We start from the raw sequence: 17,101 nt of genomic DNA on the forward strand, positions 1-17,101 counted from the left end.
TTGTGTTAGACTTGTTTGGAAGTAATTCTCATTTCTGAATTTTAGAAGAGTAAACTCAGAAGGATTGAGTTATCACTTTTTAATCCACCTGAGACCAGATTGGTCAGGCAATATCTCACTGATTGCCTTGATAAAGGGTAGCATTTATAAAAGGCCATAGAAGAGCCTTGGGACACATTTAATAGGTGTTGTCAGCAGGGAAGGAGGGTGATGGGTGTAGGATCAGAAGGCCTCAGGTCTTTCCTTGGCAGCCTTTTGCAAGAATGAAGCCCTAGTGCCCTATGGCACCTGTTGTATGTAATGAATTAACTTCTCTCCTAGGCATTTAAAATGGTACTATGTAAGTACTATCCTTGGGGGAATTGGGCAAATAATTACTCATATAATTTTCTGTGTTCTGTGGTACCAGTGCATAGCCCCATTTGACAAAAGGTTGCCTGGAGATCCATCCATTTCCATTTTCCTGGGATTATTTTAAAGCTTCAGCAACACCAATTAAACAAACAAACAAAAAATTCTTATTTCAAATATTTTCACCACGTTTTTTTAGAGGTTGACATCTTTTTAAAAAATCAAGATGAATAATGTCTCCTAGATGCCTTGCTCACTTTTGTCCAATTATCGATGCCCTGCAATACTTATTTAGGCAAACAACAATTATTTTTTTATTTAAAGATGTGAATTTTATGTTCTTAGAACTTCAGTTTGAAGCACAGTGATTAGTAGTTTGAAAGTGTTTCTATTTGACCGACATGGAGATGGTTACTGTAAATGGGAAAGACAGAAATAATCATATTTCCCCACCAATGCAGAGTTCCAGGGGTCAGAAAATAACATACTGTAATCAGGAGGATTCAAAAATGTTAATCACTAGATACTTCTTACTAGAGATAGTTTTGAAAATAAAGTTAGGAAAGGTTTGTGCCTAATTATGTGGCCGGCCTAAATGGATTTGGTGGCACTTAAGCGACTGTAATCACAGTTCATATTATTTTCAAATTCATGCAAAAGGTTTGTCTCTATTTATACATTTGGAAACATCTTACTCATCAAATATGTTAAAGGTTGATTACAATTGTTGACTGATTTAATCAGCAAAGCAAGCCCCCTTTTAAAAAAGAACCTTTCGTGGTGATTATTTAAAAAAGTCTTCTGTACTATTTTTAATATTATTTTTTTACAAAAGCAGATATACACACAAGATATGAAATTTGGAATGTAGAGGGTAACATATAAGGAAGCAAATGGAAATCACTCCGGAATCTCACTACCTAGAGAAATTTCTTTTAATAGTTTGATTTTTGATAGTAAGAGTAAAATTTATCTTGTCGTCCTAGCATGGTTTCTCCCAGAGGCAGACCCTGAGCTAAGGATTTTAGCACAAGTGATTCATTTCAGTAGCTCCCAGGAGAAGCCAGTGTAAGGGTGTGGGAGGTGCAGGAGAGGGAAGGGCAAGAAACTGAGCAGGGGAGAGTTCAGGTGAAAGGCCGGACAGACCCTGTCCCTGCGAGGGGTTCTGGGCTGTAAATTATTCTCCAGCTATTGTCTCTCCTCCAGGTAAAGAACCTCCCGTGCCTGTTAGTCACTGGCTCTGGGCCTTGGGAGTGGGAGATGTAGAACTGGTAGGGAACCCTGGCTCTCTGCTTGGGCAGAGTGGCCCCAGTGCCCGAGAGCAACCCTCTGAGGGTGGCAGGATGAACCACGAGCAGCAAAACACTCGGAAGCTGGGGGGTGAGCTCACAGAACTGATAAAGGAGGTCCCACAGTGCCCGCTACTGCTGCTCTTATTTATGCAAGGAGGCACTAGCTAATGAATAAATATATTAATATTGAAGGGTAAGAGAAGAGGCCGTAGCGGTAAGTAATTAAGCATTGTGTTTTCCTTGGCACTTAGCTTGAGCTCCTAATAGTAAGGTCATTAACTTCCATTGGTTTGTAATGATTGGTTTGTTTCCCTGCAGAAGCGAAGGTACATCTGATGGGCACGCTCGCCCTAAGCCTGGCGCTAACTCTCCGGGCCCCGGGCCACACGGCGTGGCCTGGATTGAGACAGGATGGGATGTAGCTGAAAGGGCGAACTGGGGTGAACAGCAGAAGGGATTCTCAGATTTTAGGGCCCGACTTAAGGTAGAATCATGAGAAAAGCAAGAGATCTAGTTGCCTTTGGACAGATCAAGTATAAGGAACAAAAGGGAAGGAAAAAAGACACCCCAAGGAACGCTAGAGGCTGAACTGTCTGGGCTGAAAATTATAAGAAAGGCCAGGAAGCCATGGTGCCAGTGATCCAAATGATGAGTAGTTGGAAATTAAATTTCTATTTGACATTTAAAGTTATGTTATGCTCTTATTAAGAATGGATGTGCCCAATGGAATGGGAGGTCCTGCCAGATCAGTGAGCTGTGGGGCCACGGGAATGATGGAGTCTCTGGAGACAGAAAACTTAGTATCTTCCTCATTACTCTTGGCTCCATCCTGTTCTCCCATCTGTGTTGAAAACCACCTTTTGGCCTTAAATGAGACTTTCTTTCTCGAGCTTGCTTCTTAAACATCCTCTTAAGAATGGGACAGAGTAAAGTATATGATTGTCTAACCACCATGCTGTACACCTGAAACTAATAATACAAAATAACATTGAGTGTAAACTGTAATTGAAAAACATTAAAAATAAAGAAAGAACATACAAGTGAGAAAATGCTATACTTATAAAAAAGAGGAAAACTTAACAATGTCAAATAAGGGCCTCTCAAACCCTTTTTTAGAAGATTAATGGACTCATTCTTAAAATTCAGAGCAAATCTAAATACAGATGCTCATAATATCAACAAAAAGGATCTTTGGTGAAGTGAGGTCATAAAGATTCACCTGCTGAGTATTTAAAATTTTATCGTAAGTGATTTTAGTTATTTCGAGGGAAACTCTAGTGCTCACCTAAGCAGCCCTCTTTAGTTCTCTCGTACCTGTGTGCCTTGGCGCTTTGTCTATTTCTTCTGCAGAGAAAGCCTTTTCTTTCTTTAATCCATTATTCAGGTTCTTTCAAATGTGGCATCGCCATCATTTCTCCACACCTGGGCAGAATGAACTATTCTCCCAGGACGCATTATCATATCTTAACTAGAGCACCTTTTTTTAGAACTTACTGTACTATATTATAGTTTCTGGATGAAGGTGGTTTTTTTCCCCCCTATTTCTAATCAGACTGTGAGCTCATTCAGGGCAAGGAAGATGTCTTACTCATCCTTGGGCTCACAGTGCCCGTGATGCAGTGGAGTTGAAATGGGCTCACGGAAGCTCGTGAGAGCTCACGTACACTTCCCACCTCTGGGTCCAGTGACACCAGGTTGGTAGTTCAAAACCTGCCGTCGCCCTGGTACCTGCACCACAGAAGTCAACAAACACTACGAACGAAGGCTCCCTGCCCAACAGTCGATTGGTACAATTTCCCAGCACGGCACCCTCAGTGACCTTCTGTGACATTGACCAGACTCAAACACCGTCCGTGGACATTGAGGCTCTTGGTGTAGAAAGGGACATGTGCCACCTCCTCCAGGAGGCTCGCCCGTTGACTTCTTGACTTTGTCACGATTGTGGAGTTCTTGGGAGTGCTGCTAATTACCGTAGGCTGTTACCGCCGCAGGCTGTTAACGAGAGCGTTAGACACTGGTATCATCGACTAGAAATATGAACATTTTGTCTTCTTGTTATCTGACTTGCAGGGGGGAGTTTTGGTAAAAATCACAGAAGCATGCCCTCCTTTGAACTGCTCGGCAAAGGACCACATTCTCCCAGAGAACCAGTGCTGTCGTGTTTGCAGGGGTAAGTGGGCTCGGTGCGACCGGGCTTGGGCTGGGGGTGCGAGTGGCTTTGGGGACCTGGGGGTTGAATGAGTTGCGTGACCGTAACGGCACAGGGTTCTAAATGTGCGCTCTGCTGCTTAGGAACTTGCATATCCTATTGCCCTTTCTCAGTCCCGGTCTCCTTGATTGTAAAGCAGGGTGGTAACAGCATCTCCTTCACTGCGCCGTTGTGAGGATTTAATGGGATGACGCCTAAGCACCTAGCAACGTGCCCAGCATGTGATAAATGTCCAATGCGCAGTAGCTCCTCTAATGATGATAATGACAGTTCCTGCAATAACGACCATCATCGTTATTATTACATATTTCTCATGAGTGAGATGGGAAGCGACTCTTTCAGCCCTTTCCATGGGCCAGTTCCCATCCGACAGAGGATGGCTTACAGTAAATCCTTACTTGTAGACTTATATATAATGTTTATTTTTATTTTTTAATGTTTTATTTTTTTGATTCTTATATAACGTTTATACTTCCTGTGAGGAAAAAGGGTTCAGGTAGGTAACATCTAATTGCCAATTAACTCTGGGGGAGAACTTCTTTTGCTTTCTCTTCTTGAAGTTTCCTTCTTTCCCAAATTTATTTTTGTATCTTCAACCCCCAGCTCAAATATCACTTCCTCTCGGAAACTTCTCACCCAGGCAGAATTAGATGAGGAGGTCTGATTAGGAGGCTAGGAGATCCTTAATTTTATTTGAAATCGGAAAAAAACAAATCCAGTTTACCTGACAGCCGTTGTTTTGAAAGCATACCCGCCACAGATCCCCTCCACGTGCTCAAACAGTGAGTTAGATCCCTTTTCACTTACTTTCAAAGCGTCTAGAATTAAGAAGAATCAGCAGTGCAGCAGTTTAACTCAGGTAACCTCATATTTTACTTTTTAAAAATCTTTTCTCCAGGCCTAGTTGGTTTAGCTCAGTGATTAGAGTGTCGGCCTGCAGACTAAAGGGTCCCGGGTTTGATTCCAACCAAGGGCACATACCTCGGTTGCAGGTTCGACCCCCCGCCCTGGTCAGCGCACGAGTGGGAGGCAACCAGTGATGTGCCTCTCTCACATTGATGTCTCTCTCTCCCTTCCACTCTCTCTGAAGAGCAATGGAAAAAATATTCTCAGGTGAGGATTTTCTTCAGCACAAGGGTTGGCATAGATTTTCTGTAAAGGGCCTCAAAGTAAACATTCTAGGCTTGGGGGGTCGGGGGAGCAGAGGTTTTCTACTGCAACTGCTTGCCTCTGCTGTTGTATTGCAAAAGCAGGATAGACAATGCGTAAACAAGTAAATGAGTGGCTGTGTTCCAATACAATCTTATTTACACAAACAGGTGGCAGCCTGTGATGTGCTGGCCCCTTCGCTAGCACCTTCTGATATATAAAAATGTTGTATATGATCATGGAGTGTTTTCAGCTGAGGCTGCGATTTCTCTCTGTGGTTGGTCATGAGAGAGCAGTATTTTGGTAACATTCCTAGGAAACCTCAGGGTGTTGATAGCCATGAATGGCTCTTAGAATAAAGTGACATGATAACCATGCCATCAGAGCATCTTCCCTTATTTATCTGCTTTCATGGCTGCTAGCATATTTGCCGCTGAAATGCTTTAGAAAGACCTCACAATTGACTGGCATTTTCAGAGGGATGCATTTATTGGGAACTGATAGGGTTGTTAGGGAGGTCTTACAATTTAATGCAAAATCCATCAGTTGCTATTTGTTGAGGTGCCATGTGGGACTCAGTTTATTTAAATCTTTTCTGATTTATGGTTTCATTAGAGCAGAATCATTGATTATCCCACAGAAATTCAAGAGGACTTTCCTTGCTCTGACCCATTTACAATAGACCAGGTGTCCCTGCCTCTGCTAGCACTTCTCAGAGTGCATGTGCTTCTGCACCAATGAAGATGCCGAGGCTGTGACATCTCATTAAACACCGGACTCGTTCAAGGCTCCTATTGCTGGCAACCTGGTGGCTTTCACTAAACCCAACTCACCCTGAGGGAACGTGGGAGGCAGGACTGGGGCTTCAGAGATGAGGTCAGAGCCAGGGCCGATCTGTGACATTGAGGCTTTTCTTCTTTTTTCTCCTACCTGCTTCCTTGTCAGCCAGGAGGCTACTAACTTTTATTTGGCAGTTGACAGTTTTTTGGAGGGGTGTGTATTTATGTACATTTTGGCAGGAACTGGAACATGTCTTCAGAAAGCATATGGTGGGGGCAGGGAGGCTTCTTGTGGCGAGTGAGTTGAATTAAACTCTTGAGGTACATGGGTCCAGAATTCAGACACTGGAATGAAGGAAGCACCCTTTTTGACCAAGGCCCTTTCCAGCAGCACGGACTGTCATTGCCTCCTTCCACCCTGTTGACCCAGAGCAGAGAGGAGCCCAGAACCCCCGCCCACTTGTCCACATGCTGGGGCTTGCTCTGTGTATCTGACAACCAGAAAACGAAAGACGTGGTTATCTGGGCAGCGGGGCATTCTTTATTTCATGAAAACGTAAAATTTATATGCCGATTAACAAAAAATCAATCCGGATGAGCTCAAAGGTCTATTGTCTCAAACTATGCTCTCCGTGAATTTGACTCCACATCACTTTAATTCCAATTTATTTCCCAAGAGTATCTTTAGAGGGAACATCATAGCCTCTCACAACGGTGTGGGGACTATTTTCTCCCGTATCTGCTGGTCGTCTTTTACCGTTTCCCGCGTGTCCGTGTTTGCTGAGTGGGGTCTTGCCCGAGGAGAGGGCTTGGACTATTACTCTTCTGCGGGGCTGAGCCTTAGGAAGCCCGGGGCGCCCCGCTAAGACAAATTATTCAGCTCTTCTCCCCCTCCTCCTTTCCCCTCCCTAAAACAGAAAGTAATGAGAAGGTGAGAGGCACTCGGTTTCTATGTAAGGTGATTTTTATCCCGCGCATGGAAAGGCCGCGCGTCTGCTTTGTGGGCTGAGGTTGTGCCCTGACTGGCAGGCAGCCGGGTGGGAGGCGGGACTCTGGTGGCCTGAGCTATGGGTTCAGAGATGGGCAGTGCTGTGTTTTCGGTTCTCTGGTGTCGACCACCCTGATATTATTGGTTCCTGAAAATGAAGTGGCTGTAGCCTGTTTCTATACCTGCCCCGGAGGCCCTTAATTAGCATATTTATCATCTCTCTCTGTCTTATTGTGAATGTCAGGTCATTAGTCTGGGGGAAATTCACCCCAGGAGAGTATTATTTTTCAGAGGTCTGAGTCAGAACCTTTCTCATGCCTGCTCAGGAAATTGAAGTTTTCCAAGGTTTATTTTCATTAGGACTCCAATGAGCCACCCGATGTGAAGAGGCTTAGCCTGGGAATTCGAGAAAGCACAGTGCCTTTTGCTTTCTGATCCCAGTTGGCTGATTATATAATATCCAGAAAGCCCTCCAACTTTTTTTTTTAAATAATGGTTGTTTTCATGATCACATTTTATGAATTGATTCTTTAAATGTAGGGGACTAGGTAGATGAAGATATGTTCCTACCATATATTTCTGTTATTTTTATGTCAGTGACTTTGAATGAAATTATTTTTAGTTCCAGCTGAGAAGCTCTACATATTGGATATGTGAAATAATAGTAAAACCCATTTTGCTGGGATATGACTTGTTTCCTCAAGTTATAATGTGTTGGCTTGTGTTGGCTTGATTTTGAAGCTAACTTTTATTTTCAACTGAGTCATGCCCATTTTCTTATATGGTTTCATACTTGACTACCCCCAATTAACTAATCAAGAAGAGAGGTGAAGACTATAGCTTTACACTGAGTTTTTCTGTTTTTAGGAATTAAACCTAAGACCCTGGAGTTAAGAATAATAAGCCATGGCTCACTTAAGGTGTTCACTGTATCAAGAGAACTGATATCCTGACTAGGGGCTCGGACACCCCAGGTCATGCAAAATGCTGTAACTAATATTCCTTTAGAGAAAAATAAAGGGGATCAGCTGAACAGGTGGTGAAATCTCCAGGGCTGTCATTGCAGCCAGGATGCCCCTAGGGAAAGATCTACAGGACAGTTAGGAGGGAGGACATGCAGAAAGAATCGAGGTGATGGACATTAGCAGGGAGAGGCCACTGTGCAATTGCTGGGGCCCAGGTCTCAGTCACCAGCCGCGTCCCCCAGAACAACCCTAATTCCCGTTGCATTTTTCTTTGTCGCCTCAGGACCGTTTGTGCCAGCAGCATGAAATTTGTTTACCCTCATCATTACCTTCGGGTAATGGCTATATATAGCAGGAGCCTGTCTACTTAAGTGTGAGGCCAGGAGGTAGAGAAGGGGGGCGTGGGCACTGGAATGACATCTCAGCTCCTGCCTGGAAGAAGTAATAAAAGCGTGCATGTGACCCCAGCAAAAAAGGTCACTCACATATATATTGCTGGTCCTCTCAGTTAAAGGGGAAGGAAAAAAGCCAACAGTCTTGACTGTGTATTTTCAGGATCCCTCTGGGAAAACACACATCATTTGGCCCATCCCCGAATTCCTGAAACACTCCTCAGGGTTTCATTTTCCTCGTAATAGACCCTAATTGTATCTTCAATGTCGCCAATGACTTTGGAGGGTTTTGCTGCGTGTTTAAAACTTGAGGTGTTGAGAAGAAAGTTCTTTCCAACAGCTGTTCCCAATGAGTTTATCTGTAATTTTAATTCATGCTCACTTGCCTTGTCATCTGGCCTGGACTGACGTTAGTTGAGATTATTTGTACTATTTAAGATTTTATGCCCTTCATTTAAATCCCCCCAGAGCCTTGGAGTCATATGATTTTGTTTCTAGTTTTCCTCATCATTTTAGGTGAATTTGCAATTGAAATGATTTTTAGAAAGAGGATTTCAGGCTATTTGAGGTGGAAAGAGGCACTTAGTGAGAATGTAATTTGGTGCCTAAGTAGAGGAACTGGCAGTCTGTAGATGGGTCAGGTCCTCTGCATATCGATAAATGGAATCTGATCAAATCCCTGCAGCCCTGGGCTGAGCAGACACTGCAATGACAAGGCTATACGTTAAGCGGTTGAGGCTCGAAACAGAGGGCATTTGAAGGAGCCTGCAGTCTCAGGGAGCCATGGAGTCTGTGGTCCTGAAAGTGCCACAGTGGGTGAGGGCCCAGGGAGCCTCCAGAAGGAGGCACATTGCCCCAGAAAGAAGACTGAATACGAAGGCCAGGCTGCTTGGATAGGAAGACTCTTAAGTGTTGACTATTGCAGACAAAAACCAATTGCTTTCTAAGAACCTGCAAGAGTCCAGAGCTCAGTCTCTAACAGGCCCATCCTTATGGCCCAAACCTCTGTCCACAGGAGTTAAAGAAATGTCCTCACGCCTCAAGGGCCCATGCTTCTGTGCTATGCATGTTGGTCGTGGGTACATAAGGGTGCCCATTTTTCATGAAGGCTCTTTGGGCCATACCCCTCCTCGCCAGTCCATGGGTAGAGCCATCTCCATACCAGGGAATATGCTATACTCAGTGTACCTTTGCTCCTTACATGACTTTCAAGGTTGGGCAAGCAGCAGATGTGGGAGGGATTGGCTTTCTAGGCTTTGAGTTAGGGTAGGGGATTCTGGAGCACATTTTCAGATTGCCCAGGTACATCATTTCAAAGGTAACCTGTCTGACCTTGGGGAGATACATTAAGGGCAGGAGACTGAGGGCAGGCAGGGGCACGCTCTGTGAATCCAACTTGAACTATCTGAAAGAAACCAGGTCTTGCCCAGAGATAGTGGCCCATCCATCCCTTGCTCTGGAAGAAGTTACGGTAGTAAATCATAAGATGCTCGTCCAGCATTGGCTGTAGAAGCCAGAATGGGGGGATGGCTTTGCTATACATATAAGGGGTACAGAGTGGGATCTGGAGAGTGGCAGTGTGGGGGCCTCCTTGGAACAGGCAGGGTTTAGTAGATGCATATTGGGACAGTGGATCCAAAGAAAGCAGATTGTTTTCCAGGTGTTATTGGTAACACTGGCAACAGAACTGTAGATACAGGGCCACTAGAGGGAGTCCACATTTTATTTATTTTATTAATTTTTTTAACTTACTGATTTTGAGAGAGAGAAATAGGGAGAGAAACATTGATTTGTTCTGCTTATTTATGCACTCATTGGTTGAATTGTGTATGCGCCCTGTCGTGAGATGGGACCTGCGACCTTGGCATATCAGGACTCTGCTCTAACCAGCTGAGCTACCCGGCCAGGGCCGAGGGAGTCCAAATTTCAAACTGCTCCCAGCTAGAGGAGAAAAAGAGTGACCCCAGTGTTTATGCTCCTTCCTTAACTTCCTTGAGCGTGTTATGGACACACGCTGCCCCATGCATTTAGAACTCCTACCCTTTGTTCCGCCACCCTCAACACCCTAACCTTTCTTTAATACCTTGTGCTGCCAGCCTTCCCCGTGACGCCTCCCTGGAGCACCTGGCCTCCCTTCACCGCAGTATCTCCTACGTACCTAATACGCACAGCAGTGTCCCCCTACAGTGTAAGGGGAAAGAGGCCATGTTTGGGTGTTCACAGCATTTCGTTATATGTCTGTTGCCTAACACAGTGCCTTAGGCACATGGTAGGTGTTTAGCCTTAGGCACATGGTAGGTGTTCAATAAATATTTGCCTAATGAATGAATGGCACCTCTTATAGGAACTAAAATTAAGAATGTGGTTCTAGTAAAACATGTAAGCTCATTTCAACAGATTGTCTTCTTCTGAGCGTCTGCTCACTTTCAGCACTCTTGTGTGAGCTCCAGTTGCATCTCACCCATCTTGGTATCTCATCCATGGATGGTATTCTGTTATATGATAAATTGTTTTTTTTCTGACTTTGAGTTTTCCATCAGCAAGTAATAATGGAATATGTCTTGGAGAAAGACGTACTCAGTAAATGTTAATTATTGTTATTATTTCATCTCTGCCAGATGAGCTGAGGTTCTTTAGACTTACCCTTCCTCCTCAAGGGTTGGTGACCCATTTTTCCCACTGGGATTTGTGCCTTGCCCCCTTTTCAAATTTCTACCTAAGGTGAACCCAAGTTCAGATTTTGCATCATCTCGAAGTCATTTCATCTTCTCTGAAACACCGTGATAATTTGCTCCTCTCACATCTCACGTAACATAGATTGCCTCATATTTATGCTACCCTTGTGTTTGGCTTATTTCCCCTTAGAGTTTATAATGTCCTCATGAGCAGAGAATATTTCTCAAATATCTTTGCTTTGCCCCCAGAAGCTCATATGGTGTTTCAGTTCCCAGAACAGGGCCCCATACATATGAGTGAATGATTGTTCACTTGTGAGAAAGGCAGGCGGGCACTAAATAAATATGGCTTGAATGAAGGCCTGGATTAATGAAAAAAACACAGGTGTTTTGGCATAATAGGCCCAACCAAAGTGGATTTGACATTAAGGTTGGTTTGTCCCATGGCCCTTCACTGTACCTTGAAATACAATTTACCCAGCTCCCTCTATTGTGAATTGGCACGGCACATGCTTGATAGAGAGATATGCATTGGGAAAGCAACAGTGTCGGAGGGGCTTTGTTCCACCCATCAAATGAACGTGGAAGGCTACGAGGACAGTTACAGTTTCCTGGAAAGGAAGAGAAAAGAAACAGACAAAGAATACATGTAATAATGGATGCAAATGAGACAGTGAGTCAAGCTTCATAATGAACGAAAGCATGACAACTTAATTACTGTTCAATTCTAACACAGTAGGGAAGCCCAGGTACTTCCTCTGGCAAAGAGAACTAGGACCTGTAAAAATTGTCCCTTGTGCAGCAAAAGCTTCAAGTTTAGTTGTGATGGTTATTATAAGCCTTCCAAGCCCTTGTAGAAGTATTCTTGATGGACTTTTTAGATTCCCAACAAGTTAAGTTCTTACTCTGATTTTGCTTGGAGCAACCACCAGTTAATAGGTCATATATAGTGGGCTAAATGTGATTCTGTGCTCACCTAAGCCTTAGGATTCACTCTCTAATGTCCCGAGGAGCAGCTCCATCTTTCACCTTTGATCTCTAGGTTTTTCTATCTGAGTGGATGATATATGCTATAGTGACAAGTACATGGGACTTGGAGTTTGCTGGACATTAACTTAGAGCCCTGGCATCTCCACTTTTTAGCTAGATGGTGGTAAGTTTGAACTTCTCATATCTTATCTTGAAGTTGAGGATAATAGTGTTATCAAGTTATTTTGGACTTCAGTCATAGTTGTCAACATTATTATTATCATCAGTCACTAACATTTATCGACCTCTTATTATATATGTATCGAGAATTGTTCTAAGTGCTTTACATGGATTAGCCTGTTGAACTCTTTCTGCTCATATTAATAAGGTACATAATATTATGATCCCCATTTAAAACACCTAATACAATGCCAGGCATAGCTGCCCAAATTTTATTTTTATTATTTAGCAATAGTTATGATTATCTTTTAGAATAAGTACAACCTAAATATTATTGGTTTAAAATTCTGTTTCACAGAAAAAAAGTTCTAGAATGTCATCACTGAAAGGAATTAAAATTGAAGTTTATATAGTTTGGTGATTTTTATATTTTTTGAAAGTCAGAAACTGTTGTTCACATTATCAATATGTCAAAAGAATAAAAGCAGAGCTATTCCATTTGAATCAGGGGTGGGGACATGAGCCCAGCTGACAACTCATCTGTGCCCAAGACTCTGAGGAGTAGTTTGAAAATCACTGATATCATCCATTCCAAGTATTTACACCTATACAGGCAAAAGGATTTATTATTTGTTAGCAGCAAACCCTGAATTGGAAATCAGATCTCCTGACTCCAGGATCTATTGTTTCCTATGGGACCACAATATGGAGTGGGGCATGTATGGAAAACAATACAATAATCAATAGATGATAATCCAAGAATAAACTCTGTGTTTTGCATACTCACAACTGTAACCCTTTTGTCCCACCCTGTATGCGATGTAGCAGTACAGTTATTTTTCACTAAAATGTACTGATTTAAAGATAAAGTGCTTCTATATGCCTTATCGTATTTGAATTTCACAGCATTTGTGGTAGGTATAACCTGTTCCTCCTAGTTCACCTACAAATGCTACATAATATATATATATTTTTGAGAATTTGGTGGAGCTGGCAATAGAGTAAGGGGAAAAAATCAGAGACCAGATATATTGAGAAAGGGTGATTCCATTGAGATAAGCAGACACCCTGGTGTTGGCATTTGCTTGAGGGCAGTTTCTAACTCCTGGTGGTTGACTCTGGCTTCTAACGGACACTGAGTAAGTAGACAGGAGACAGAGCCTGGGGCTGCCGTGAGATGTATACATCAAGGACCTTGAAGGGTGACTCCTCAGTGAATGATTAGGAGAAATCCATCCTGTGAAAGGAGACTTGCCTGCCAGTCTTAACTCTAGATAGTGGGTATAGAGAAGAAACACTTGCATTTTCAATAGCTTAGGGCCTGAATTTATTCTTCTTTTATGGCTCAATTCTCATGCCTCAAGGCAAATAACTCAAGTGTCCATCCACAGTATAATGGATAAAATAAATTGTGGAAAATCCATGCTATGGAATATTATACTGCACGGACAAATGAATGAACTATAGCCACAGGCATTAACATAGATGAATAGAAAAAATGCATCATAGAAGATATGTTCAGTAGGATTTTATTCACATGAAGTTCAAAATTGGCACAACTAAATGATTTATTATTTAGAAATAAGCACATATACATGGTAAGACTGTAAGAATATGTCAGGGAGTGATTAACAGAAAATTCAGCATAGTTATCTCTGATGGCTGGGAGGGGATCCCTTGGGGAGGTATAGTCAAGGGGTGCTGATAATATTCTGGTTATATTAATTTTATTTTATATATTTATATGTTTTATGTATTTTCTATGTATCGTACATTTTGCAATAAAACAGTTAAAAAAGACTGGTCATATAAGAAGGTGGTAGGAAGAGGGCTCAGGATCAGTACGGATAAAAGCTTTCAGGAGGATCAGTTTACCACATTTGAGCGTTAGGGGGACGCAGTCTCAAGCACAGGATGGTCCACAAGTTCCTGTCCCTTCTCACCAGTGCCCACCACCGCGCCCTTCCATACCGCAGGACGTGCTTTCATGCGGGGTGACGTGTACCAACAGTGTCCCATGCTTGCTTTATTACGTGGCAGTCCTTTATTCGCTTCCTTTATATGTGCTTCTTCTAGGTCATAACTTCTGCGCAGAAGGACCTAAATGTGGTGAAAACTCAGAGTGCAAAAACTGGAATACAAAAGCTACCTGTGAGTGCAAGAGCGGCTACATCTCTGGCCAGGGAGACTCCGCCTACTGTGAAGGTGAGTGAGCTCTTCAGCCGCGTGGCTTCGCAGAGGCGTGTCCTCGGTAGGCGCGGCTGGGGCTGAGAGCCGTCGCTTGGCTCTGGTCCTATAGGTCCTGTAAGGAATTCTGTTAATTACCTGCGGCGTCTGTTCTCCTGGGCTATCCCGGCTGCTTAGCAGAATGTAACAGCAAGACCTCTGAAGGTAGTTATGAAACACAGCAAAGCAACCAAGGCCGTAGGGGCATATCCCATGTTCTGCTATCACTGTATTTAACAATCACCGGCAAAACCATAAACACATAACTTCCTGTCATCTTACTCGAGTATATTGTCATCTCCAAGTACAATTAGATGTTACGTGGTGGATCCTTTTTTTTGAATGATGCTTTTCTACTAGTTTATACCCAACTGCCATCTTCTTCCCTTGCCAAGGTCAACATTTTTTTTCCAGTTGTGTTTCTTCATGACTGATTCATGGGTTACTAATTCCCAAACTCTACTAAAAGTCATAGTGATAGATGGACTCAACTTTGGATCATGGGCTGATGCTGTTATTGTGGGTTAGTGGCCTCAAGCATCAGTGACCCCAATTTTCACTCTAGAGAGCAGAACTCCTGTGTCTTCTCTGACCCCCTCTTTCCAAGCTCAGAACTCAACCCTGCTAGTGAGGAGCGTTGCTCACTCCTGCCCCTTCAATATACCAGAGGAGCAGGGATGAACTCTGACCCTAGTCTACGTGGGTGGCGCCCTAGTATTGAGCCCATTCATTCTCAGGTGCTCACTGGCTCCCCCCCACTTTAGAGAGGCTCTCATAGAGCAGTGATGGCGAGGTTGTTTCTCTGTCCCAGTTGGACCCAGTCCTTCCTGTTATCTTCACTAACAAGATATCGAACCTTGGTGATCTGTTAATCAGGTAGGTGGGTGATCTGAATGGAATGAAAGCTGCAAAATCTCGGTCATTCTCTTTCAAATGGTTTGGTCCTCGAGTGGGCCAGCTATTCTCAAGGTAAAGACAACTGGTGACGACAATGGTAAATTCCTTCCCATTCTGCTGTTTTATATGGTTGACTCCTGCTTAACGTTTTTGGCTTTGACTAAAAACCTCTTCAGTGGTTAGGAAATGTGTGTCATCACCACTAGGGCTTAGTAGCTGGTAGGCAGCCTCTGTTTTTCTTTTCTTCTGGAAGACCTGCTTTACTACCTCTTTTGCTCTCGTTCACCATATAGTTTAACTAATGGATCCCCCCTTTCATGCCACTTGGGAGGGTGAAGTTGTCCCTTTGGTCGCGAACCCTTTATCTACCCTTTAATAGCATGTTACTTCATGTCAGTTTTGGAGGACTATTAATACTTCACATTAATATTTTTTATGTCTTTATGCTATTTTCTATTTTTTTGTCAGAAAATTAGTGTAATTTTAAAAACTAAAAAATGTGGCTATCCTCCTCTCTACTCACTATGGAAAATCCTACAAGCTAGGTAACGGTCAAAAAATGTACTTTCTTGCCTCCCACTACATGTTGGGGTAGACTGTGAACAATGATAAAAATGATAGAAGGAACCTCAAAATAAGCGCAATTGTAATCCTTCCCCTGGTTGACCTTTTAGGTGTCCACTTGGAACCAGTACACCCGCCATTCCTGAATCCCATTAGCTCCTGACACTCACCATTCCTGACTCCCATTAACTACTGAGACCCCCCATTCCTACTGAGAGCTGGCAGAAGCTGGGAGAAAACTGCTGGTGCAAATGCTTTTTGGGACTCTGATTCTCTCCTTGTTGATGGCTTTCTTTATTACGTAGAATCATCTCCATGGGGAGCCGTTTGTGATATTAAATCTGCTCTTTGCGTGTGAGCTTTTATTTATTCATTATGTTGAATGATTTTAGTTCTTAATTACTGTTTTTTGGATGTATTTCTTCTCAGCTTGGTGTATGTGCCTGGCCTTGGGCCAGTGGGCACGGCACGGTGGTGCTGCTTCGGGTAATGGTGATGTGTCTGGGCTCCACTCGTTTCTCTGTTATCATGGGGACTTTACACAAGTTCCAGAGGGCTTGTTCAGGGAGAGAAGGACAGCACCTAAGACGAAATGACTAAGCATTAGGGCTCATTTATAGTAGAAGAATGGAACTCAGGGAGTCAAATACTGGGGCCAACTACTGGGCATCTGGATGGGAGGCGCTGAGAGCCAAGGAGAGTGAATATCAGCATTCAGAGCAGATGCCCTTTCTCTTCTGCCATCTTTAGCACGTAGGACTTTGGACTTCTTTTCCTATAGTTGCATGATGACTATCACAGCCCCAAGCATGTTGTTCTTACACCAGTGTTCCTAGCAAGCAGGCAAGGAAGGAAGGGCCAGGGGTTTAAAACCTTCTGGGTAAGGTTCTGTCTTTTCATGTTTAAAGAAAGCCCTTCCTGAAAAGTCCCCTGTAATCGCCCGCCTCCCCCAGTGCCACACTGTCTTATTTTTCAAGCCTAGTTTACACCCTTCCCAGCCCTAGACCAATGACTGTCCTCAGTTTGGGCTAATTTTGTTTAACTCCTGGAGCTGGAGTAGGGTTCTCCCTTCCCAGAGACCAAATGGTCGTTGTCGTCTACTTGAACCACTTAGGGTTGTGGCCATGGGAAGAGTGAAGAAGTGGCTTTGGGTGGACAAAAAGCTATGTCTTCTTTCTTTTATGATGATAAAATTTAGTTTATGGCTATTTCCCCCAGAATTGCCCTCTGGAATCATCTGATAGACAAGATTAGAGGTCGCCAAGTACCCACCTGGGTACCAGGGACTCAGAGGTCTGAAGTCGTTGTCTCACTATAGCCTAGAGAGAGGTAGATACTTATGAACTGCTTCAGGCAAGTTATTTTTTCACTCCGAGTAAATGGAGCGAAAATTACCCATATTGTACAAGCCACGAAGACTGGCTTGCAAATTAAAACAAAATGTTACACATGTTGTCCAGGCTAT

The 17,101-nt window shown here is 43.3% G+C and overlaps 1 protein-coding gene across 2 annotated transcripts in view; it reads left to right on the forward strand.

Annotated features, from left to right (window-relative positions):
* NELL1 (neural EGFL like 1) overlaps positions 1-17,101 on the forward strand; it is a 619,484-nt gene that overhangs the window by 164,081 nt on the left and 438,302 nt on the right. For both annotated transcript variants that reach the window (XM_016201668.2, XM_016201669.2), the window contains exons 11-12: positions 3,714-3,813; positions 14,026-14,154. In XM_016201668.2, coding sequence (XP_016057154.1) covers positions 3,714-3,813; positions 14,026-14,154 — 229 coding nt within the window. The remainder of the gene's footprint in view (positions 1-3,713; positions 3,814-14,025; positions 14,155-17,101) is intronic.

Source organism: Miniopterus natalensis, chromosome 11 (genome assembly GCF_054644295.1).
Source record: "Miniopterus natalensis isolate mMinNat1 chromosome 11, mMinNat1.hap1, whole genome shotgun sequence".
Lineage (NCBI taxonomy): Eukaryota > Metazoa > Chordata > Mammalia > Chiroptera > Miniopteridae > Miniopterus > Miniopterus natalensis.